General features: G+C 38.2%; 1 protein-coding gene across 2 annotated transcripts in view; it reads right to left on the bottom strand.

The window, feature by feature from the left end:
* b4galnt4a (beta-1,4-N-acetyl-galactosaminyl transferase 4a) overlaps window positions 1-25,568 on the bottom strand; it is a 194,759-nt gene that overhangs the window by 29,406 nt on the left and 139,785 nt on the right. For both annotated transcript variants that reach the window (XM_084396505.1, XM_084396506.1), the window contains exon 8: window positions 9,210-9,288. In XM_084396505.1, coding sequence (XP_084252631.1) covers window positions 9,210-9,288 — 79 coding nt within the window. The remainder of the gene's footprint in view (window positions 1-9,209; window positions 9,289-25,568) is intronic.

Here is a 25,568-nt window from a genome sequence, read left to right as displayed (position 1 = left end):
ACTGATGTTGGATGAGAAGGACTGGCTCGCAGTCTCCGCTCTAATTCATCCCAAAGCTGTTCTATCGGGTTGAGGTCAGGACTCTGTGCAGGCCAGTCAAGTTCCTCCACACCAAACTCGCTCATCCATGTCTTTATGGACCTTGCTTTGTGCACTGGTGCGCAGTCATGTTAGCTACAGACATCCAAACATGAGGGATGTAAGGGATGTACAGGAACATCCTCAAACTGTTCCCACAAAGTTGGGAGCATGAAATTGTCCAAAATGTCTTGGTATGCCGAAGCATTAAGAGTTCCTTTCACTGGAACTAAGGGGCCAAGACCCACCCCTCAAAAACAACCCACACCATAATCCCCCCTCCACCTAACTTTACACTTGGCACAATGCAGTCAGGCAAGTCCCATTCTCCTGGCAACCGTCAAACCCAGACTCGACCATCAGACTTCCAGACAGAAAAGAGTGATTCGTCACCAGAGAACACGTCTCCACTGCTGTAGAGTCCAGTGGCAGTGACTTTACACCACAGCATCCGACGCTTTGCATTGCACTTGTAAGCTGCTCGGCCATGGAAACCCATTCCATGAAGCTCTACGCACTGTTCATGAGGTAATTTGAAGGCCACACGAAGTTTGGAGGTCTGTAGCTGTTGACTCTGCAGAAAGTTGGCGATTTCTGCGCACTGTGTGCCTCATCATGCGCTGACCCTGCACTGTGAATGTGGCCTACCACTTCGTGACTGAGTTGTTGTTGTTCCCAATTGCTTCCACTTTGTTGTAATACCACTAACAGTTGACCGTGGAATATTTAGTAGTGAGAAAATTTCACGAATGGACTTATTGCACAGGTGGCAACCTATCATATAATAACTGTTTTATACAACTGTGACCATGGAAGTGATTGGAACACCTGAATTCAATGATATGGAGGGGTGTCCCAATACTTTTGCCAATATAGTGTATTTTTTTCCACTAACCAAATACACACTATATTGACAAGAGCATTGGGACACACCTCTTAAATATTGAATCCAGGTGTTTCAATCAGACCAATTGTTTCAATCAGACCAAATGTTTATAAAATCAAGTCACCTCTATTCATCTATTGCGTTGCAAGCTGTAGAGCTTCCGGCTGAGGTTGCTGGTCCTTCTCATGGGGGACCTAGCATAATATCACACTTAATATTTTTCTCACACAGCATAAATAGGTTTTGTCCTACATACACACACTTATTTTAAATTTGCGGTGGAGGACGGATGGGTGATGCTGCTTTCTTCTGGGGTGGCTGGATAACAAGCAAGTGAAGTGATGTGATTTAGGAGAAGATGAAACGGTTGATAAAAGAGGTAGGAGGAGACGGTCGGTCAGAAAGAGTGATAAGAGACAGACAGTAGTAACTATGTCACAGTTGTGTTTCTGTCTGAGTCTTGTTTTCCTTAGTCACGTCTTCCTTTGTTCTGTTTTCGCACCACTCCTTTGTTCCCATGGTAACCCTCATTAGTTCATCTGTCACACCTGTTACCTTGTTAGTCTTGTCAGCTGTGTCTCGATTCCCTGATCTGTTTCCCCATGTATTTAAGCCCTGTGTGTAACCTTGTTGATGGTCTGATTGTATTAAGTGTGTGCAAACCTTCTGCTCGTCTTCTATGTACCTGTATGAATTATATTGTGAGTAAAAGTTTGCATTGGAACTTTTGATTCTCCTTCGTCTTCTGCACCACACCGTGACAACCTACACTTGTCCATGCACAATAAATAGGGATGCACCGATACCAGTATCAAGCCCAATATTCCACTTGTGTACTCATACTCATTAAAATGCTCCGATACTGAAACCTTGCAGCGTGATGTGTACAGTACCGTGTTTGTGTCCAGACAAAAAGAGATTTAGAGATATCAGAGATGAAAGATTTCTATGATTTATTTCTATATATTGTAATCATTATGTTCACAACTTGTAATACTGTAATTACTTTAATGAGCTCAGTTTCTGCCTAAAATTAAAACATGCTAGCTAACTGCATGTTCCCTTTCAGTCAGTCACATTCGACTCAGAACTGAACTGACGAATTGGCATCTCTCCTGAGAGTGAGTGTATAGTATTGACTCCACCCTAGGCAGGATCTACCACAGAGACCTTCCATATGCAGCGCTGTCCTAATGGTCAGTCCATATGACAACTCCACGTGTTCCCTCCCTATGGGCAGGATCTGGTCTCTGTGGCGTCCCTTTCCGTTTGGAACAGGCACTCTTCCCCAGTGTTATCCAGTAGTCTCACTGTGTAGGGTAAGAGGAACGGCAGTGATCAACGCTCTCCGCATAACGCCTGTTTCACACATACTCCGTTTGCAGTACGTATGTGGCGCGCTATATTGCTTTCACATATGCCGAGTTTGCAGTGTGGAACTGATCCGTGGCTGTAAATACCAAACACAACATATATTTGTTTTTATATCAAATCCAAAAGTTGTTACTGAACATGGCTTGTCAGCATTGCAATTTTCTTTAAAGCTCCTTTGATAGATATGTATTGTGAAAAGCGCTATACAAATAAATGTTAACTGAATTTAATTTAATTGTATTGAAAGTAAATGTTTCTAAATAATAGAATATTAAGCATAAATGTCATATTTAAGCCTGTATAGCCGCTCTGCGTGAGCTGATAAGTGAAGCAAGCTAAGTGGACGAGATGAGTGCACATTCCTTTTCTCACAAACATTGCTGAAATGTTTCTAGTTTGGTCGTCTATGTCAATAGCAAAGAAAGTAAAACGATGCACCTATTGCTAACGTTACTTGAGGGTAAAGAGAGAGGGAGAGAGAGCGTCAAATTAAATCGTATATGTGGCCTAAGTAAACAAATGCATGTGATTTATGTATAACATTTGGATCCCTACATTATTACAGGAAATGTCATGTGATTATTGTGCAGCTGCACTGAAGCGACTGAAAAATGTGCGCTGAAGATGAAATAATGATAGAGCAATATAATGATCACTGAACAGAAGCTTGTACTACATTTTAATGTCCCCCTGTAGTAGTCAATCATTTTATCCCTTAAGAGTCATCTTTGATCACCAAAATCTTTCCTTGCATTTTTTTTCCCATCATGCCCTAAAATAGTTTGAATGTAACTCTACACCCTTGCCTCATTTAATATACGCAGCTTTATGAATATGCAAATGAGCCCCGCCTCCACTCACTCACACCAGCTCAGAGATCCACTCGTTGACGATCACACGTTGATCTGATTGGTTACAAGGTAGTTTGTGACGTCAGAAACACCAGCGATTTCAAACCGTGTTTTTGAGACTGTCTTTGGTTCACTGCAGTTTTAAGGAGAAAAAACTCAGCAATGGTGTTGAATTATGAATTTACACATGGTTTGTCTTAAAGCATATTAAAAACATTAAAAGCTTGATTTTCACCACAGAAGGATTTTAACAGGTATTATTAAGCATGAAAATAACTGAAGGAATCTATTTGCTAAATGAATTAAGTCAACAACAATAGTCAACAATAACATTTGAAGTGGATCAAAACTTTTCATCAAAGTTCTACATGAATTTTGAACAATACCCGCTCTTGTATTAGGACAACTTTGATGAACTTTTTGATCCACTTCAAATGTTGACTACTGTAATATGATTAATATACTTTCGGTTTCTCGACCCAATATTTAAAATAATATTATATTTAAAGGGACAATATGTATCTTTTTAGGTATTTTATTATCTAAAATCATTATTTTTATTCATAAATATGTCCTCAATGGTGTACAGATACCTCGGCCAATTATCTGACTTATCCTTATAAATGAAGAATTTATTATCTTTATATACATGGGACGGGTAGGTCCACGGAGGCTTCCATGTAGTTCCGCCATCTTGCAAAACTATAATAGCAGATAGGGACAAAAAGTACTAAGCCAACGCGTTTCCACAACGCGTTTTCGTTCAGAGCCAGCCAGTCACGTGACGTGACTGAAACCAGCAGAAACGCAGGTGCAGAGCAGTGAGTGGCGCTTGAAACTGCACCGGAAGGTTTAAAAGTCTGGATTGCATTGTTATTATGGACCAAAACAAATGATTTACTTTTAGCTTCTGACCAAGGCTGTATCTCAATACTAGTTTTACTTGATCTTAGTGCTGCGTTCGATACTATAGATCCCACAATACTCTTAGATCGACTAAAAAATTATACTGGTGTTCAAGGACAAGCATTAAGCTGGTTCAGATCATACTTATCTGACCGCTACCATTTTGTCTATTTAAATGGAGAAAAATCGATCATAACTCCAGTAAACTATGGAGTGCCGCAGGGATCTGTGTAAGGCCCTCTATTATTCTCAGTATATATGATGCCACTTGGAAATATTATAAGGAAACATGGAATTAGTTTCCATTGTTATGCTGATGACACTCAAATATATATTTCATCACGGCCAGATGAAAACGCTAAATTATCCAAATTGACAGAGTGTGTTAAAGATATAAAAGATTGGATGACGTGTAATTTTCTTTTATTAAATCCAGACAAAACAGAGGTACTACTTATCGGTTCAAAAAACCGCCCACAAAACCTCTCGCAATACAACTTTAACATAGTAGGATGTCCTGTTACTTTATCCTCTACAGTAAAAGACCTGGGTGTTATACTCGACTGGAACCTGTCTTTCGAAAATCATATTTCATATGTTACAAAAACTGCCTTTTACGTAATATGCTATCAGTTTCTGATGCAGAAAAGTTAGTTCATGCATTCATGACCTCGAGACTAGATTACTGTAATGCTTTATTAGCCGGTTGTCCTGCATCCTCAATAAACAAGCTACAGTTAGTCCAAAATGCCGCCGCTAGAGTTCTTACTAGATCAAGAAAATATGATCATATAACACCGATTTTATCATCACTGCATTGGTTACCTATAAAGTTCCGTATTAATTACAAGGTATTGCTACTGACTTATAAAGCCCTAAACGGCTTAGCTCCAGTCTATTTAACGGATCTTCTATCGCCCTATAATCCATCGCGCTCTTTAAGATCACTAAATTCAAGGCTTTTGGTCATACCTAGGATATCCAGAACCACCAAAGGAGGGAGAGCATTTTCACATTTAGCTCCAAAACTCTGGAATAGCCTTCCTGATAGTGTCCTACTCAGACTCGCTCTCCCAGTTTAAAACTAGATTAAAGTCACATCTCTTCAGCCAGGCATTCATATAATATTTTTAATCTTACAGTTCAAATTACAATCCGGCCTCTAGTTAATAAACGCCAGAGGAGAACTGGCCCCCGACTGAGCCTGGGTTCTCCCAAGGTTTTTTTTCTCCATTGCCACTGTTGCCTTTGGCTTGCTCAGTTGGGGATATTCTGGGGATATTTAATTTGATTTTATCAATCAATAAATTCCACTAGAAACAAACCTTGTTGTTTTATTTTTATTTAATACTGTGAAGCTTTAATACAATCTGTATTGTGAAAAGCGCTATACAAATATACTTGACTTGACTTGACCATACATATGCCGCGCCACAGGAGAAGAAAACATCGTCGCCAAAAAAGTCAAAAATAGAACGTAAAAGGAAACGTGACCGTAGATTACAGAAAACAAGAGTTAATGTCGGGGTAGCTTTTTCCAGGTGGAAAGAGCTAAAGAGACGCTGAAGTGGCCTGTTTTCTTCTCGACAGGTAAGTCAGTGTTACAATCTTAATTACAATCTTTTTCCTTTGCTTGGTTGTTATTATATACATAGACGAACATTTATAGTTAAAAGTTAAACAGGCTATTAGATGAATAGCAGCTATTGAGTAAAGTAGCGAAGGTGCTAAAAACAAGGTTTGTAAGTTCTACTTTTTGTAACCTAGAAATTCTATAGAAATATTTGAATAGAGCATATGATTTTTCTTGCATTGTTTGCACACCTAAGGCTACCAAGTTAATGTTATCTGACATTTTCTGTTATTTAACACTTATACTGTGTCCTCGCATTGAATAATACAGACGCATACAGTAATTCAGTATGTATGTATCTTACGCGTATATAGTGTTATTTGTGAAGATGTTGAAGATGTTGAAGAGGGTCAACAACTTCCTTTTTTTGTAAGATTAACAATCCATTAGCTCAAGTTGTGAATATTTTGCTACGTGCATAGAACTGTACAGACAATGAAAATTCATTGCTATTGCTAGACATAAATTGTACAAATCTCAGTCGCTTCTCTTCTCTGCCTTTGTAAACTTTCAATTCTATCAAGATCGTCTCTCGTAGCTGCCGGGCATCTTTGTCGTCGTGGTATTGACTCTCGCTCTCCTCCTCTTCCTCGTCATCCACCCCCTCGCCTAGATCCCACTGATCCACTGCCTCTCTGTCCTCTCCCTCTACCTCTTCCTCTCCCTATTGTTGAATCATCTGATGATGATATCTAACAATGCACATAATTCAGAAAATATAACGAATAAAGAAGGCATAACTACTAATTACAATATTTCATGTTTTTCACAGTCAGTAATTCATACTGTAACATTCGTTTGTTTGTTGTCATGTTGCAGTTTGTTTGAAATAACACACCTGTTCACCTGAAGGAAAACTCGACGAAGTGCTATTAGAAGACATGCTGTCAAAGCTTTTTGGTACATATCGCCTACCGTAGATGCAACGCGCATTTGAAAAAGTGAGGCGCTGGAGAGCAAAATTAGTTTGAATGCAAAATACAAATTCACCACTAGATGGGAGTAATTCCTACATATTGTCCCTTTAAATTATTTAAATAATATAATATCTAATTTAATTACATTTTTATATGTAAATATTCTTTTAAAATAATTTAAAAAAATTACAAATGCAATGAAAATACCAGTCTTAGAGTACCAAAAATGAAAGTATCAGTATCGGACTCATTCTGGAAAAAGTGAAGCACAGTCTGGGCGAATATATCGCCTCTATCACATCCCGCCGCTGCCTAAAGGCAAGTGCAATGCTTAATGTAATAAACTGAAAAGTTTTTGGAGCAAATACACTTGCTAAATGATAACAGAATCTGTTTGCAGGGTCAAACAAAACATGGACTGGAGCTTGCATGGATGGATTGGACATTGGATATTTTTTCCCCTTTTCAAATCAAAGGTGTTTTAATGACTTAATGGCACTGTCAGTTCAGGCTTTTACATTTCAAAACACGCTTCCACAAACCAAAACATCTACTTTAGAATATTTCAAACTTCATTTGCATGGGCTGATTCGTTCCAAAACTAAAATGTGGTTCTTTTGTTCCGACAACATGAATGAAATAAATAAAGTTTCAATGTCTTTCTGCATTTGTTAAAACAAACAAACAAAAAACCACTAAAACACTGCAGATATGAAATCACAGAGCCAGGATGTGTTGCAATAAATGTAACAAAACGGTAACAAAGACTATGAGGCGTACTCTGAGGTCTCCCAAATCACAGAATGTTGCAAATAATGTCAAAGGTACCTGGAGAGTACACTATATGCCTATTATAGAAACTAATCTAGCCTAGAAATCAATTCCAGGGGCAAAATATTGCTCCTTATTAAAAAAAGGTCAATTTATGGTTGCAATTGAACAGGAAAAGACTGTCTGCTTGACAGATTTGTAAAGTGGCCAAACACAGATTGTTTTGTTTATATGCGATGTTTAGAGGTAGGTTATCTGAAATATATTTTGCCACAATAAAATATCTTGTGGATTTTTTAATTATTATTTATTATGCTTTATTTCTTTGTAAATTTATTTACTATTTATTAGTTTATTTATTATATATTCAGTTTTTCATTTAGATTTAAATTTATATATATATATATATATATTTTTTTTTTTGTAATTGGATGTATTAAGTTATTTACAAAATCAGTATTCAAATCACAGAACATGTTCAATAAAGTCTAGCATAATTAAATAAAAAAAAGTCTTTCCATGACATTGATTGAAGTGGAAGTAATTAATTTGACAATTAATAATAAATAAAAAAATTCGTCCAATGTATTCCAATTGTTACATTAAAGTGTTATTTCTACCTCATTTAACCAATAAAAGTAAGTTTCTTGGTATAAATGTTAAATAATATTTTTAACTTAGTTCATTGAGGTGTTAACATTAACATAGGTTACTATTTTGTCAGTGCATGCTTTTGTTTATACAATTTTAAATAATTAATTTCTATATTCATATTTTTATTTCATGAATTGTTTTAATTGATTTAACACATCAGTATTCAAACCACAGGACTTTCAGTAATGGCTACAGTTAAAAAAAAACTTTCCATGACATTGATTCATTGATTCATTGATTCATTGATTGATTCATTCATTCATTCATTCATTCATTCATTCATTCATTCATTCATTCATTCATTCATTCATTCATTCATTCAAATAAATAAATACTAGCAGACAAACCAAAGAACAGGCTCATATAAAGAACTAAACTCAATGCTGGTCAGGTTGAGAACAAAATAAGAAGTCACCCGCTCTTAAAACTCGGTATTTGGCTATCTCAAGCCGACTGAAAAGAGTGTTTTCAAAAACAGATGTGACCAAAACATTCAGTATCTTTAGCCTCTTTTATCAATCCTCAGAATAGCCTGTGAACTGAAAAGACTCGTATAATAAGATTTAGCAAAAGTGGACAATAACAGCTGTTTTGGAAGTTCAGATAATGGATAGTGAAGGATGCATGGTTGCGCATGTTCAGATTGAATAAACAGAACATGAATTGAAAAGCACTATGTGGTCTGAAATGCATTAAGAATCGTTTCTGAAGCTCTGAGTGTTACAAAACCTGTTTTGTGTTGTTTCTCCTGTTTTGTGTTCAAGGACTTTGATTTTGATATGTATTTTCTGTTCCAATTGTTCCATTGTTTCACCAGTTTTGAATTCCTGTTTGCTTTTGCTGTGCCCCCTTTATTTGTGGTCAGTTACCCTTGTTTGTTTCCATAGTGATTAATTTCCCTCACCTGTCCCTTGTTAGCCCATTGATATCTTGAGTATACAAATCCCAGTGTTTCCTGTGTTCATTGTCAGGTCTTATCCTTTGTATGACAGTAATGCTGGTGGCTTTATTCAGTTCTTGTGTCCAGCTGTGTATATTTTTGTTATTTTAATTTTAAAAGGCTACTATCAGCATTTGGATCCATCTCTCCTTTGTCTCAGAGTTCCCCCCATGTTACAATGAGCCAATTCAAAACTCACCCCGACTTCAACGTGATCCGAGCCTTTGTCGTCCTGCTTGTGGAGAATCTCAAAGTAGTATCGTCTGGAGGCCATGAGACTAAAGGGGAAAGAACGAACATGGAATCTTAATGTCTTTCATTTGTAAGTCCTGTATTTTTATTACTGCATTACCATATCAAATTTGATCTTATCATATTCTATATTGTAACATCGTACCATATCTTATTAAAGCAATAAAGTGAATTATTACTTTTACAAAATGGCAACCACAGCCATTTACATGACAAAAAACAGCAGTGTTCAATAAAGTTACTTTTATTCTTTGGAAACTTTGGAAACTCAAAAAGTACTAAATATTAATATAAAATCTAAAACCACGTTTGCATGCATTTCACAATGCCTTCATCCTTACACTCAGAATTTATAGTCTGAGCTATTTGTTTTATAAATTGTAATCAAGTCACCTTTATTTATATAGCGCTTATTTTTTCAAAGCAGCTTTATAGTAATAAACAGGAAAGTAATGATCAATGATGCAAACAGAATTAAATTCTGCTGTAAAGCAGCTCTAAAGGCCCTGATATACTCACAGCGAAGTTCTTTTTCGTTCTTCGCTTTGGGGTTAAAAGAAGTTTGAAATACGTGAGCAGTGATATACTGTTAGCAAACATCCCAACGCCACCCACGCTGCTGAGACCGACGTTTAGATGAATATGTAAATATGTGCTGTGCGCTTTCCTTTCAGTAACATAATAAACATGCAACAAAAATGGCAGTAGTAAGAAAACAGCAGTTAAGAAAGCATCAGATCATAGCGATGTGGATATGTTTGCATGAGCTCTGCAATTTGCCACTTCAGTAAAGTCACGTTTCGTTTATATATATATATATATATATATATATATATATATATATACCGCTTTATACAATAGATTGATTAAAAGCAGCAGCTTTATTAAACATGAAAAAACAGTGTCAGTGTCTCTTTCAATTACAATTATAACTTAAAGGGGTCATATAATGGTACATGCACTTTTACAAGTTGATTGTACTGAAATGTGTGTTGGCAGTGCCTGTACACAACCATCATAAAATGATAAAAATCCATCCAGTGTTTTTTTTTTTAATCTCCTTATATGTTTTCCCCCCTCTCAAATCAAGCCGTTCGACCTAGTGACTAGAGATGCGCGGATGGGCTATTATTTCATCCGCAACCGCATCACAAAAATCATCATCCGTCCGCCATCCAGCCGCACCAACGTTTTTGACCAATTTTCAAAACCGCACCCGCCCGCCATCCATTGATTTGTGTATACATATATTTTTCATTTGATTGGTTCAACCGCCCGCCCGCCACCCGCCCGAATTAAATTAAAATATTCTTTTTCGTCACGTCATCCGCCCAATCCGCGGTTTATCAGCGGAGTCCGCGGCTGTAACCGCCAACCGCGCATCTCTACTAGTGACGTCACACGGTCGGACGCCCCTCCCACGATTGTTAATTGACAGCAGCGTTTCAACACAGACCCGCCCCCACTCGTGAGCGAGCTGTCTGTCAACATAGTCCGCGCGTCATTGTTGATACGCTGGAGCACTGTCTATGAGCAGAATGCCGTCTAAGAGATTGTGGTGTTCTGTTCTTGGGTGCAATAAGGAACACAGAAGTCATTTTGATGTTCCTAAATCCGAACCGCTGACGACGCAGTGGCTGAGTTTTGTTTTCGAAGGGAATATTCCCCACGATCAACAGCAATGCTTTCATGTTTGCGCGAATCATTTCACACACCAGACTGCTCGAGGGTCAGTATAAAGCTGGTTTTGCAAAGAAGCTGCTCCTGAAAAAAGGATCGGTACCAACTATTCGTGTTCCTGCTGCACCTCCAGAAGAAGAAGTGAGTGTAACGTTTTATTAACCTTTATATTAATCTTTATATTAATCTTGGCAAATCGCTTGCTGCACGCTTCACGATGAATGCGGCTGTTTACACTCAGGGTACATTACAGCATGTTTTCTATGTACGACGTTCTCGATATAATTCATAATCCCACGTTTATAATGAACAACGCATTATGGTTATTGTGTTATTATTTCCAACGGTGTACGCACAGAACAGAGGGGCGGGGTGATCAAAGCTCATTATCATTTAAAGACACATGCACTTAAACGGCGTGCTGAAAACAGAGCTGTTTTTGACCAGGTAAAATGAGTGTTTTCTTACAATACTAATGAGAATTTTTAATTAAAGTATATTACAAACTTGTAATTTAGACCCTAAAGAATCATATTAGCTTGTACAAAAATGCCATTATATGACCCCTTTAATTTTCTACTATAAAGTGACTCTCCAGTGTGTTCATGTTTTTACTCGCAGACGTCTGACCTTGAGGGACTGAACAGAAGAATTGAACCAGAGAAGATTTCCACGTCAATGGTGACGGAGCCTTAGACCCACACCTACCTATTACGTTATCACCGCAGTTCGGTAGTTCGAAGGGGTTTACCAGACGGAGCAAACTTTTCCGGAAAGATCGCTTTGGCAAGTTTTTTCGAACTTTTCAAACAAACTTTGTTTGGGCCTGATTTTGTTCAAAATGACGTCACATTAGTTTGTTTTCCTCGAGCCAAACAAACCAGATTCCAGTCTGCATCACAAGTCAGATTTATATCTGATTTATATAATTCAGAATATTTCATCCAGTTTTCTGGTTCCCATGGTCTTTGCTGAGGATATGTGCCGATGGCTGTCTGGTCGATTAATATACTGCATTGTTTTGTATAATATATATCGAAACGGAACATACATTGTAGCATATTTTATTGTCATGTGCCACATCATATATAATAATGTATCACATCATAGATCATAATATTGTATCATACTGTATATTGTAGTTCCCTTTCAGTCATTCACATTTGACGTTACGACCAGCACAGATTGCTCCACGAGTGTCTGCGAGCGCTCTTCAGGAAGAGGCCTCTGCTATACGTGTTGGTGTGACGGCGCTGCAGAGGTGGTCGTGATCTCCAAAATAGCATTTCCTAACAGCCCTAAAAGAGCTTTTTGCACACTGCAGGCTGCACTATTCCCTTCTAGCTGTGCTGTTGCCACTTCCCCTGTGCGCTTCAGCACTATAAGAGAGCTACATTTCTCTGAAAGAGCAAACACGGGTGTGACACTGCATCTTTTTAAAGATGTCATTCCACCCGTGTGTTTCTGGATGCAGTCGTTACCTGGCGTCGGCTGACAGTCACGGTCGTTGCCTCGCGTGTCTGGGCGTCAATCACGCTGAGGTAGCTTTTGTAGAGGAGTCATGTACCATGCGGGAAGATGGCCATCTCGTGTTGCGGTCAAGACTCAACTACCTCAGACGAGGTTGAGTCCCCTGGCCTATACCCCCAGTTTAGTTCCTGTTCTGATAATCAGAAGAGGGCTACTTCGGTGAATAGCCAGGGTGACCTGAGGATCACAGTGGGGCATTACCTGCCGAGCCAATCTCCGTGGGTCCCCCACACCGCAAGCTGTGGAGCTTCTGAGTGAGAATGCTGGTCCTTCTCATGAGGGACCAAGTGTTTCATTCAGGGCTCCGCTGGAAGACCGGATGTCAATCGTTTCATCGGAGGGTGAGCCTCCGGGGATGAACTTGCCACCTTCAGGGAGAGTAGCGTTGCCCGAGTCTGACCGCCATGCTTTCTCAAGCTGCCGGAAGCGTTAGGGCTCGAGTGGAGGCCTCCACCGTGTCCTGAACGCTCTAGATTGGACGATTGGTATCACAGGTACCCCTTTTCCACCAAGGCAGAGCTGGTGCTGGTTCGGAGCCAGAGCCTAGTTTCAAATCGGTTCTTTGTTTTTCCACCGCCAAAGCACCAGCTCCGAACCAGTAAAACTGGTTCTTAAGTAGCACCAAATCATTGCAGGGTCTAGAACGGAGCCAAGAAAGAACCGCTTGCGTCAGAGGCTGGGGGCGGGGTTACCGTGACCAACAAGACTGAAGAGAAACTTGTGACTGCCATTTTCAAATAGCAGCTAATCGAGCTAACAGCAGCTAAACACGATGGACGCGATCTAAAATATAAATCTAAGGCTAAAGTCGGCATCTTATTGTTAAAAATAAATGTTATGTATATGCCGTTACTCTCGCTTGTAATCTCCGTCTGTACAAATAATGGCGAGCCGCGCGAACACGTTGGATCCGCCGTGTTTGGATGCCGATGTAGGTCCGCAAAGCCATGAACATCAATAGCAAAGCAACGTGCGCCATTGTTGATGATGTGTTTGTGTTTGGCGCCGTCGCGCAAACGTTGCTGAGAAAGATGAGACGTAGATGTGACGTAAGACCTGGCTCTGCGTTGGCTCTTTTAGCCTGTGGAAAAGCAAACCGGTTCTTTGGAGGCTCGTCAGTAGAACCAACTCCGAACCGGCACTAGCTCTAGCTCCGAACCAGCACCTGGTTCTTGTTGGTGGAAAAGGGGTAAGGGAGGCCCATGCTGGTTCTTAGTGTTTTGGAGGTGCATGAGGAGGTTACCAGATCATGGATGGCACCTTTTTCTACCCCAAACTGATCTGATGCCTCCTCACTACCCTCGCCCCCAATGGAGCGCGAGGCTGTGATGCAGCTGTGTTCAAAGTGCCTGCCGCCTGGACAGTAACCCACGTCTCCTATCCATGGCCTGTAAGTTCTTGTCCGTTGTCATGGCAAAGGATTAGAGAGCTGCTGGACAGGCTGCCTTCGCCCTGCACGCCATGGCTCTTCTGCAAGTGTACCAAGCCAAGGCACTTAAGGAGTTGCTCAAGGGTAGTTCTGTAGCTCTGATGCAGGAGCAGCGTATGAAAGTCACTGCGCGCTCCCTCGGTCAGAAGTTGTCCACTTTGGTGGTCCAGGAATGCCATCACTGGCAGAACTTGGTGGATATGAGAGAGACTGACAAGAATCGATTCCTCGACTCCCCAATCTCCCAGGCATGAGGAGATTGGGGAGATCTTCAGCCAGCAGTTCTCAACTCATCTTCAACTCTTCGGCCAGCAGTTCTCGGCTGCACAAAAGCAGAAGGAGGCGATGGAGCCAGGTAAGTGTTGCACCTCACACTCAAACCCCACTTCGGGATGCTATGGCGATATTAGAGTGTTGGTTATATATGTGTTGCTCTCTGTGAATCTTATGTGCTCTGCTATGGCACTCATCTCATCAAAATCACATCTCCTCAAATGGGCCACATCTGCTGTTAGACCAGCACAATTAGAGGCCTGCTTGATTTCACACCTTATTACACCACCAAATGTGACACGTTAAAAACCTCACACACGGGTGCGACTCGATCTGTCAATCTCCTATCAATACAGCACTATTATAATTTACAGAGAACATGACAGTATTTAAACACAGCCAAAATCTTTGGGGTGAGGCTCCTTATTATATTTACATGCACTAATTATTTTATATTTGTTTTTTTGGTGCCCTGGCAATTTGAGAGATGATATTTGCAACATGAGGCCCCTGATGAGTAAATTTGCTCATGAATATCCATGAGCGTGGCTAATGCATGAGACATAATTCTGCTCAGATGCTCACGCAAATGTCTTGTTTGCTCCAGTGGGCCTATGAAATACTGAGAGCAAATAGAAAGAGGGAGAACAGATGTGGGGAAAGGATAAAAATTGATGAATTGAAAAGCAAGAGAAATGAAGAAACCAACTACCTATAGCGGCTCTATAATGCAGGGTTTAAATTATAATTAATAATAAAGACCAATATAATATATAATTTCCAGGGTTGGGGAGTAACGGAATACATGTAACGTGTTATGTAATCAGGATACAAAAATCCAGTAACTGTAATCCGTTACAGTTACGTCAAAAAACGTAGTAATCAGATTATAGTTACATTTTGAAAAAAGGGGGAATACTTTCAGGATTACAATGGTTTCATTTAAAACTAAATAAATAAGTATTTTGGCATAATAATACTATATTAAGCGCTGCTTGATTATACAGTAGTTCCTGGTTCTGTTGCCAGTAATGACTCACGTGTGCCACGCGCTGGTGCATGTGCAAATAACAGCTTTCTACAATCTCCTCAGACGCAGATTGAATCACTGCTGCTAGTAGAAACGATGCTGCCTGCGGGTAAAATCGCTTTACGTTCATGGAAATTCCGCTGCTATTTTGTAGAAATTAGGAGAGTAGCTTTTTTTAGTACCCAAAATGTCCTTTCTTAATCTTTTCTCGCGTGACGGGATGTTCGCTGTCTAGGTAACGTAGGGGAACTCCCACTGCCAACGCCCCAAGTTCAGTCAGGCAAATTAAGAAAGATCACGGCTTTAGTCAACATGTAGGCCTATTTTAAAATAAACTAATATGTAGATTGTGTAAAAAATTTAAATGTTGTGTTTTTATTTTTTAGTTAAAAATTAGTTAAAAATAAAACAAAATAATCTGTAATACCATACATTAGCCACTAGATGTCTGTATAGCCCTTTACATAAATATATATTCAGGCCTGTGTGTATATTTAGCAAATATTGTACACTGGACCAAATTCTTAATATATATATATATATATATATATATATATAATTTTTTTTTTTTTTTTTTTAAATAATATTTCTTCTTGCTTGACTCTTTATTTATATACGTGACCTTGAAGTAATCCAAAAGTAATCAGTTACATTACTTTCATATTATAGTACTTGGATTACGTTACTGAATACTTTTTTTATCAAGTAATTTGTAACTGTAACGTCAAGTCAAGTCAAGTCAAGTATATTTGTATAGCGCTTTTCACAATACAGATTGTATCAAAGCAGCTTCACAGTATTAAATTAAAATAATACAACAAGGTTTGTTTCTAGTGGAATTTATTGATAAAATCAAATTAGATATCCCCAGAATATCCCCAACTGAGCAAGCCAAAGGCAACAGTGGCAAGGAACCGAAAAACTCCATCAAGTGACCTAATAGTGTCCTAAAACTCCATCAGGTGACCCAATGGAGAAAAAAAAACCTTGGGAGAACCCAGGCTCAGTCGGGGGCCAGTTCTCCTCTGGCGTTTATTAACTAGAGGCCGGATTGTAATTTGAACTGTAAGATTAAAAATATTATATGAATGCCTGGCTGAAGAGATGCGACTTTAATCTAGTTTTAAACTGGGAGAGCGAGTCTGAGCAACGAACAGTATCAGGAAGACTATTCCAGAGTTTTGGAGCTAAATGTGAAAATGCTCTCCCTCCTTTGGTGGTTCTGGATATCCTAGGTATGACCAAAAGCCTTGAATTTAGTGATCTTAAAGAGCGCGATGGATTATAGGGCGATAGAAGATCCGTTAAATATACTGGAGCTAAGCCGTTTAGGGCTTTATAAGTCAGTAGCAATACCTTGTAATTAATACGGAACTTTATAGGTAACCAACGCAGTGATGATAAAATCGGTGTTATATGATCATATTTTCTTGATCTAGTAAGAACTCTAGCGGCGGCATTTTGGACTAACTGTAGCTTGTTAATTGAGGATGCAGGACAACCGGCTAATAAAGCATTACAGTAATCTAGTCTTGAGGTCATGAATGCATGAACTAACTTTTCTGCATCAGAAACTGATAGCATATTACGTAGCTTAGCAATGTTTCTAAGGTGGAAAAAGGCGGTTTTTGTAACATATGAAATATGATTTTTGAAAGACAGGTTGCAATCGAGTATAACACCCAGGTCTTTTACTGTAGAGGATAAAGTAACAGGACATCCTACTATATTAAAGTTGTATTGCGAGAGGTTTTGTGGGCGGTTTTTTGAACCGATAAGTATTACCTCTGTTTTGTCTGGATTTAATAAAAGAAAATTACGCGTCATCCAATCTTTTATATCTTTAACACACTCTGTCAATTTGGATAATTTAGCGTTTTCATCTGGCCGTGATGAAATATATATTTGAGTGTCATCAGCATAACAATGGAAACTAATTCCATGTTTCCTTATAATATTTCCAAGTGGCATCATATATACTGAGAATAATAGAGGGCCTAACACAGATCCCTGCGGCACTCCATAGTTTACTGGAGTTATGATCGATTTTTCTCTATTTAAATAGACAAAATGGTAGCGGTCAGATAAGTATGATCTAAACCAGCTTAATGCTTGTCCTTGAACACCAGTATAATTTTGTAGTCGATCTAAGAGTATTGTGTGATCTATAGTATCGAACGCAGCACTAAGATCAAGTAAAACTAGTATTGAGATACAGCCTTGGTCAGAAGCTAAAAGTAAATCATTTGTGATTTTAACGAGCGCAGTTTCAGTGCTATGATGCGGCCTGAATCCTGACTGAAACTTCTCATAGATATCATTTTCTTGCAAGAAAGAACACAATTGAGCGGACACCACTTTTTCTAATATTTTAGACATAAATGGAAGATTTGAAATGGGTCTATAATTTGCTAGGTTATTATGATCTAATTGTGGTTTCTTAATGAGAGGTTTTATAACTGCCAGTTTAAATGTTCTTGGAACATGACCTAAAGATAAAGACGAGTTAATAATATTAAGGAGAGGCTCTTCCACTACAGGTAACACTTCTTTCAGTAGTTTAGTTGGTATCGGATCTAATAAACATGTTGTTGTTTTAGAGGAAGTGATAAGTTTATTTAACTCTATTTGTTCTATAGTTGTAAAGCACTGTAATTGTTCTTGCGGGGTGATAATTAAGGCTGAATTATAAGGCGCAACTGAAGATTGAACGTTTACAATTGTGGTTCTGATGCTTTCTATTTTCTCAGTGAAGAACTTCATAAAATCATTACTACTAAACTGTAACGGGATATTTTGTTCGGGTGATGTCTGTTTATTTGTTAGTCTAGCCACGGTGTTAAATAAAAACCTTGGATTATTTTGGTTATTTTCTATTAGTTTGCGGAGGTGCTCAGCCCTGGCTGCTTTTAGGGCCTTTTTATAACGTGACATACTGTCTTTCCACGCGATTCTAAAGACCTCTAAATTAGTTTGTTTCCATTTACGCTCTAAAATACGGGTTTCTCTCTTTAGAACATGCGTAGCACTGTTGTACCATGGTGCTTTAATTTTCTCTCTGACCTTTTTTAATCTAATAGGTGCAACAACATCCAATGTTCTAGAGAGAATGGTGCTCATAGTGCTAGTTAGTTCTTCTAGTTCATCTGTTTGTTTGGGTTCAGGCAGCAGCTGAGACAGATCAGATAAGCAATTTGAGAAATTATCTATGGTGGATGGAAGGATTGTTCTGCCTGGTTGATAACGCGGCGCCGCATGACATATTACAGCAGTACGTAATATGCAAGTTACCATGTAATGGTCAGTGACTTCATCACTTTGCGGTATAATATCTATATCGGTTGGATCGGTTCCATGTGATATAATTAAATCGAGTGTATGATTAAGACGATGAGTTGGTCCGGTGACGTTTTGCTTGACCCCAAATGAATTTAATAAATCTGTAAACGCAGCCCCTAACGCATCATTTGGATTATCTACGTGTATGTTAAAATCTCCAACAATTAATGCTTTATCGACATTGACTAATAGGTCTGAGAGAAAATCTGCAAACTCTTTTAGGAAATCAGTGTAAGGCCCAGGCGGTCTATATACGGTAGCCAAGGCTAGAGATAATAGGGATGTTTTTCTAACATCTAAGAGCGTAACATTTAGTACAAGTACTTCAAACGAAATAAACTTATAACCCGCTTTCTGAGTAACATTGAGAATATCTCTATAAATTGTCGCAACACCACCGCCACGACCAATCAGACGGGGCTCATGCTTATAGGAGTATCCAGGAGGAGCAGACTCATTTAGACCGAAATAATCATTTGGTTTAAGCCAGGTTTCAGTAAGGCAAAGTACATCGAAGCTATTATCTGTGACTATTTCATTTACAATAACTGCCTTAGGTGTGAGTGATCTAATGTTTAGAAGACCTAGCTTTAGAAATTGTTTTTGTTTACTAATAGCAACATTTTCTGTTTTAATAACAATTAGATTTTTCCTAGATCCTGCAGTAGATTTGTTATTTGATCTCACTAAACGAGGAATAGACACGGTTTCTATGCAATATTCTACACTAGTATTTATATCAGTTAAATTGGTGCAGCAGAGACTATGATTTGGACTTTTGGTTACTAGTCAAAAGGTATTTAACATTTTGGAGATGTTATCCGACAGAAGATCTGCTCCGAATCTGCTTGGGTGTAAGCCATCGGCACGGAAAAGCCTAGGACGCTCCCAAAACAGATTCCAATTATTTACAAAGAGCAGTTTCTGCTCATTGCACCATGACATTAACCATTCATTTAGCGCAAATAATCTGCTAAACTTTTCATGTCCTAGTCGGTACGTGGGAAGCGGTCCTGACACTATGATCGTTGTTTCAGGCGATGTGCTGCGTACCGTATCGATCAGATTCCTGAAGTCTTTCTTCAGAATCTCTGTCTGGCGCATCCTGATGTCGTTCACTCCCGCGTGCAGGACCACAGTTCCGACGCGCTCGTCACCGTTCAGAATCTCGGGAACGTGAGTAGCGATTTCAGAAACACGAGCACCAGGAAAGCAGTGACTGTGCACCTTACTTTTACCTAACGTTGCGCGTACGTGCCGAATGATGGAATCGCCGATGATCACAGCATCGCGTTCTGTTTCGCGAAGAGGGGAGAAGCGGTTTTGTGTGGATAACTCGAAAACCGGGAGGGTCGGAGAGAGTCTTGGTCTAGACCTGACTCGCGTCTTCCGCTGCGGAACCACCCAGGCTTCGTGGTGGCGTGTTGGAGCCGGAGTGAACGAGACCATGGCTGATCGCGACCTCGGCGCTCGGGACCTATGTTGAGAAACGCACGGAGTAGACGAAGTCGGAGTCAGCGGGTTAGTAACGTTAATCTCTGATTTGTGTGCATCGGCGCGTGATGTTTCAAGAGCTAACCGCCGGTCTATCAGCTCGGCTTGTCTCAATAAAAGGTCGTGGATCTGTTTCTCAACAGCTTCCAGCTCAGACTGCAGTGCGTGCAGCTCAAATGTGTCCTCACCTGCACCAAAAGGTAGACTACTTACATCTGATATATTCGCCATTTTAACAGATGGACAGTAAGTTAGCAACGAAGCTACCAGTGATGCTATCAATATTAATACTAATTTATGACTGAAGTTTTAGATATAATCCGTCTTTTTAGTGGTACGGGTGTAGAGTAGACGCACGATAGGCGAAAAATGTTTGTAAGTGAGTGTTGAGAAGACGCGTTCAGCCGTGATCCACGGGAGTAACCTATAGGAGTATCCAGCGTTGGATCACTAATAGGCTTGAGACGCGTCTGCTCAACAGTCCGCGTTGTAACTATGAGGGTTGAGCAGTAGTGCTTCTCAGTGAGGTAAAGTAGAAAATGTTTGTTGTAAGTTTAAAGAATAAAATCAAGATTTATAAATCAAATCGATGGAGCTCCAAAGACAACAACGCGTTCAGACGCGACGCATGCGCATTCGACGGAATACGGAATACATAACGGCGCATAACGGAATACATTTTTAAAGTAACCCTCCCAAGCCTGATAATTTCATATAATATCATACTAAATAAATCCTTAATCATATATTATCAATGTTTTTATATATATATATATATATATATATATATATATATATATTATTTATTTATATTTATAATACACTGATGTTCATTAAATACATATTTATCTAATGAATATGTATCAGACAATGGCTGATAAACCGATATACGGTTTGGTATGTTAAGACTGGTATTAGGGGGTCTCGTCTCTTCATAATTCAAACACTGCAGTAATGTACTGTAAAATTAGCGAAAGAAAGGAAACCATTTAAAACGAGAAGGAATTTAAGAGACGAACAGAAGAAAGTCTGAGAGTGATCAAGAAAAATAGGAAGTGTGATAAAGTCTGCGTTAAAAGTAGAAAATAGACCCTCTCAGCGGGAATGGGTGAAATCCTCAAGAGTGTGAGTGGGCCGAAAGCTCTCAGATTGAGAATTACGGTGAGAGGAGGGTGTCGGTGACAGTGCAATTTCCTCAACTTCACACCGACTGATTCGCTCTGCCCGTCTTATATTCCACACTACAATCAATCACAGCAGGTGTGCCGGCTTCCACCCAAAGCAAAGAGGACCTTCATAATGTGGAGTGGGATGCAGGAAATAGGGAGACCGTTCACTGTTCAGAAACCTGTAGTGAGCTTCCCAGCCAGGCAACATGTTTAGGCCTCACTGAAAAAAGGTTGCTTTAAACACCAAGGTTATTATGTTTCATCCAAGACTACAGAGTAAACTGAACTAGGATGTATTCAGTACTTCGGAAACTTGTTGCACACTATGTATTTTTTATGCTTAGTAGCATACTGAACTGTTAGCTTAGCAACATGCTAAAATCATGCTGACTAAACACACCATAACACCTTTAAAATCTCCATTAATGTATTTTAAAGGAGAACTCCGGTCAATTTTAACATTGAGCTCATTTTTTTGTACATTTGGAGTGCTGTCAGTACAGAGAACAGCGACAAAAATCGATGTTGCCTACAACGTGTTATCCTCTTTTTAAAATTTGCACCCTGTTGACTTCAATGGGGCAATGTTTTAAACCTGCTTTTAGCCTCTTAACATCCTTGATGTGTCATTACAAGTGCACAGGTCATGTGAGTGATTCCTTCTAAGTGAACGCGGGTGAATCTGACTGCAGTAGATGTGAAAGAAATATATAAAAAATGATGTTTATTCAGCCAGCGCTCATACCTGTATTTACATCCTGTTTTCGGTCGAAGTCCACAGTAGTCGATTGTCGAGTTCACGCGCGTGATCATAGGTACTAAACCTATGCGCGTGAACTCGACAATCGATTACTGTGGAGTCTGTGGAATCCATTGAAGTCAACAGGGTGCAAATTTTAAAACGAGGATAACACGGTGTAGGCAATTACGGCGTAATGATATGACGCAGCGCCTGAAAATAGTCCCCAGCTCGGTAACTTCTTCCAACGTGACCGGGACTAAGTTTGTCTAACCTATTAGACCTATTTTCAGGCGCTGCGTCATATCATTACGCCTGCTGGACTCATGGTACAGCCGCACAGTTCCTTGATTATTACGCCGGAATGAGAGTAGTTCCTAGCCATATAGGCTTAGAAAATCGCAACTTTTCATTTTCCGTCGATCTTAGTACACGGTTTAACTACAGAAGAGTCAAGTTTTAAATAGGAAAAATATTGAAACTCTTTGGTCATTTTGAAAGAAATGCTACTGGACTCGTCTGAATCAATGATCTATGCTAAGCTATGCTAAAAGTGGTACCGTCAGACCCGGAGTTCGGCTGAATGGATTCGAAAACGGTAAAACTCATCTGTTTAACTCTGGGGGAGATGTAAAATGAGCATATTTCCGAAAAAAGTGGAGTATCCCTTTAAGTCTCAGATATTATCAATTCTGACCTCTTCTCGAACGCAGCATAGCATTAGGTTGTTTTGTGATGAAACTGAAGTAGTGGCAGATCTTTTATTCTGTATTGTGACGTACATCCAAGTAAATGAATTTTTTTTTTTTTTTAAATGACTGATGGTTTTATCAGTCATTGTTGATTGGATGAAGGCAAATCTGAATGTGAGCTTGCAGTTAATTTTAAGAAAATGTTAGAGTTTAAGCAGAACAGATGATTGGCGTAAGACATCAGAGAGAAGTCTGTTATTTTATTGGAAGAAAAAATGTAAGTTACGACATTTTGATTTGAAAAAATGGTCAAAAAAATCGTAAAAATGTAAATTTAATCATGCATGGACAAATTGTTCACAATAAGATCATTGAGATGCATGTCTAAAATCGATTTTCATATTTTATACCGACTTTAATATGTGCTAAGAGCTTTAGAAGCTAAAAAACAGTAGTGGATGTTTTCAAATTAAAATGGTAAATTTTTACAATTTATACACACTACCAGTCAAAAGTTTTGGATCGGTAAGATCTTTTATGTTTTTAAAAGAAGTCTCTCCTGCTCACCAAGGCTGCATTTATTTGATCAAAAAAGAAAGGAAAACCGCAATATTGTGAAATATTATTTCAATTTAAAACCGCTGTTTTCTATGTGATTATATAGTTAAATGTAATTTATTCCTGTGATCAAAGCTGAATTTTCAGCATCATTACTCCAGTCTTCAGTGTCACATGATCCTTCAGAAATCAGTCTAATATGATGATTTGATGCTCAAGAAACATTTATTATCAATGTTGAAAACAGTTATTTTTATTTCAGGATTCTTTGATAGAAAGTTCAAAATAACAGCATTTATCTGAAATCTAAAGCTTTTGTAACATTAAACACTACCGTTCTAAAGTTTGGGGTCAGTAAGATTTTTTATTTATTTTTTGGGGGAAAGAAATAAAAGAAATCAATACTTTTATTCATCAATGATGAGTTAAACTGATCAAAAGTGACAGTAAAGACATTTATAATGTTACAAAAGATTCTATTTAAAATAAATGCTGTTCTTTTGAACTTTCAACTGTTTTCAACATTGATAATAATAATGAATGTTTTTTGAGCATCAAATCAGCATATTATACTGATTTCTGAAGGATCATGTGACACTGAAGACTGGAGTAATGATGAAAATTCAGCTTTCACCACAAGAATAAATGACATTTTAAAATAGAAAACAGTTATTTTAAATTGTCATTATATTTAACAATATTATTATTTTATATATTATTTTTTATTTTTTTATTTTTTTTTATCAAATAAATGCAGCCTTGGTGAGCAGAAGAGACTTCTTTTTAAAACTTAAAAAATCTTACCGATCTAAAACTTTTGAACGGCAGTGTACATTATTCTCAATTCTTTGTAGGATCGCAGTTAATTTGCTTATGAAAGAAAACGCTTTGAGTTTACTCTGAATCAGTGTGTAGGACTGTCTCAGAGGTGTGTGCGTGTGCGTGTGTGTGTGTGAGAGAGATGATGAATAAAGCCACAGTCAGACTGAGAGAGAGAGAGAGAGATAGAGGACAAGCTCCTAATTGTCTGACTAATTGCAAACTCTGACTCAGTCTCTCAGTAACTGTGTCGAGTCGAGCCCAGACATGAAGATGAATGCGAGGAAGAATCTAACAACCTCATTACCGTCACACTCTGTGCCAAGAAGATCTGTCACAAGTCATTTTACTTTACTTTGTCGAACAGAACAACATTTCACCACAGAAACAAACAGCAAAATGCTTATCTGGTTACACAATGAGGATTTAACATCAGAAGCAAACAACAAGAGAGAAAATGCTCAAACTTCAGATTCTTCTCAAACAGAGTTGGGCTAGTGCCTTTGTCAATAATTTAGATGGTCTGATGGGTGCATCGCCTCTCTTTTGCAGGATATGAAAAATAGCCAGGAAAACACAGAGTCTGTACTGACAGCAAAGGCAGATGGGACCATATTGCTACTTAAGTCTGACTTCACCAGAGTAGATAGTATTTTTAGTCAACATGAAATCCATTTTACATTCTATAATGTGACATATTTCTGAAAATAAGTAGGATTTGATTTTATCAATTGCGAGTAAATTGGTTGGTGAAAAGTAGCCTCTGGATCAATGAAAAAAAAAAGTATATTTTTTATTTATTAATAATTATATATATATATGTATATATATGTGTATATATATATATATATGTGTATATATATGTGTGTATGTGTATGTGTGTGTAAAATGCATGTTCCAAGTTTTCAGAAATGTAATATTTGCATTTATGTTGGTTTCCAAAACATTTTATAATATTTTTAAAGAACCATAGAGAGATTTTTGGCTCTAAAAATATGATGAAATGTGATGAAACCATCAAAAGTAATTACATATTTTCTTCTATCTTGATCATCATAAAAAATAAAAAAAAGATTAAAAAAAATTCCCAGAAAATTTTCAAATATCATGAAAAATTAAACCATAATTTTAATTAGGTTTTTGAAGAGTCACACCACTTGACATTTTCAAATGTTTAACTTTACTTAGAAAAATCTTAAATGATCTGCTAATTTAAGAAATTATATTTTTCTGCATGTTGGTTGTATGACTTCAATTTGTCAGACAAATTATTTAAGGTTTTCTTTGCAATAATTTAATTAATTTATTGAGGTTTTTCACTGTAATATCAGGACAACTGTATTATCCTGACATTTCTGACTTCATGGCCACTGAAAAAAAAAACTAAAAACATTCTCTTTATAGAAAAAGGTATATTAAAGTTAATTTATGTGAAATTTATTTAAAATATATTTTTCAAATAAATTCATATAAAGGGACTGGGGTGACATCAGTCCAATAAAGAAAGTCTTGCTTGAGATCAGAAAAGTTCCATTGTTCCATTGTTTTTGGAAC

Source organism: Rutilus rutilus (genome assembly GCF_951802725.1).
Source record: "Rutilus rutilus genome assembly, chromosome: 23".
Classification (NCBI taxonomy): Eukaryota; Metazoa; Chordata; class Actinopteri; order Cypriniformes; family Leuciscidae; genus Rutilus; species Rutilus rutilus.
Note: the sequence above shows the minus strand (reverse complement) of the source record. Positions and strands in the feature narration are given on the sequence as shown.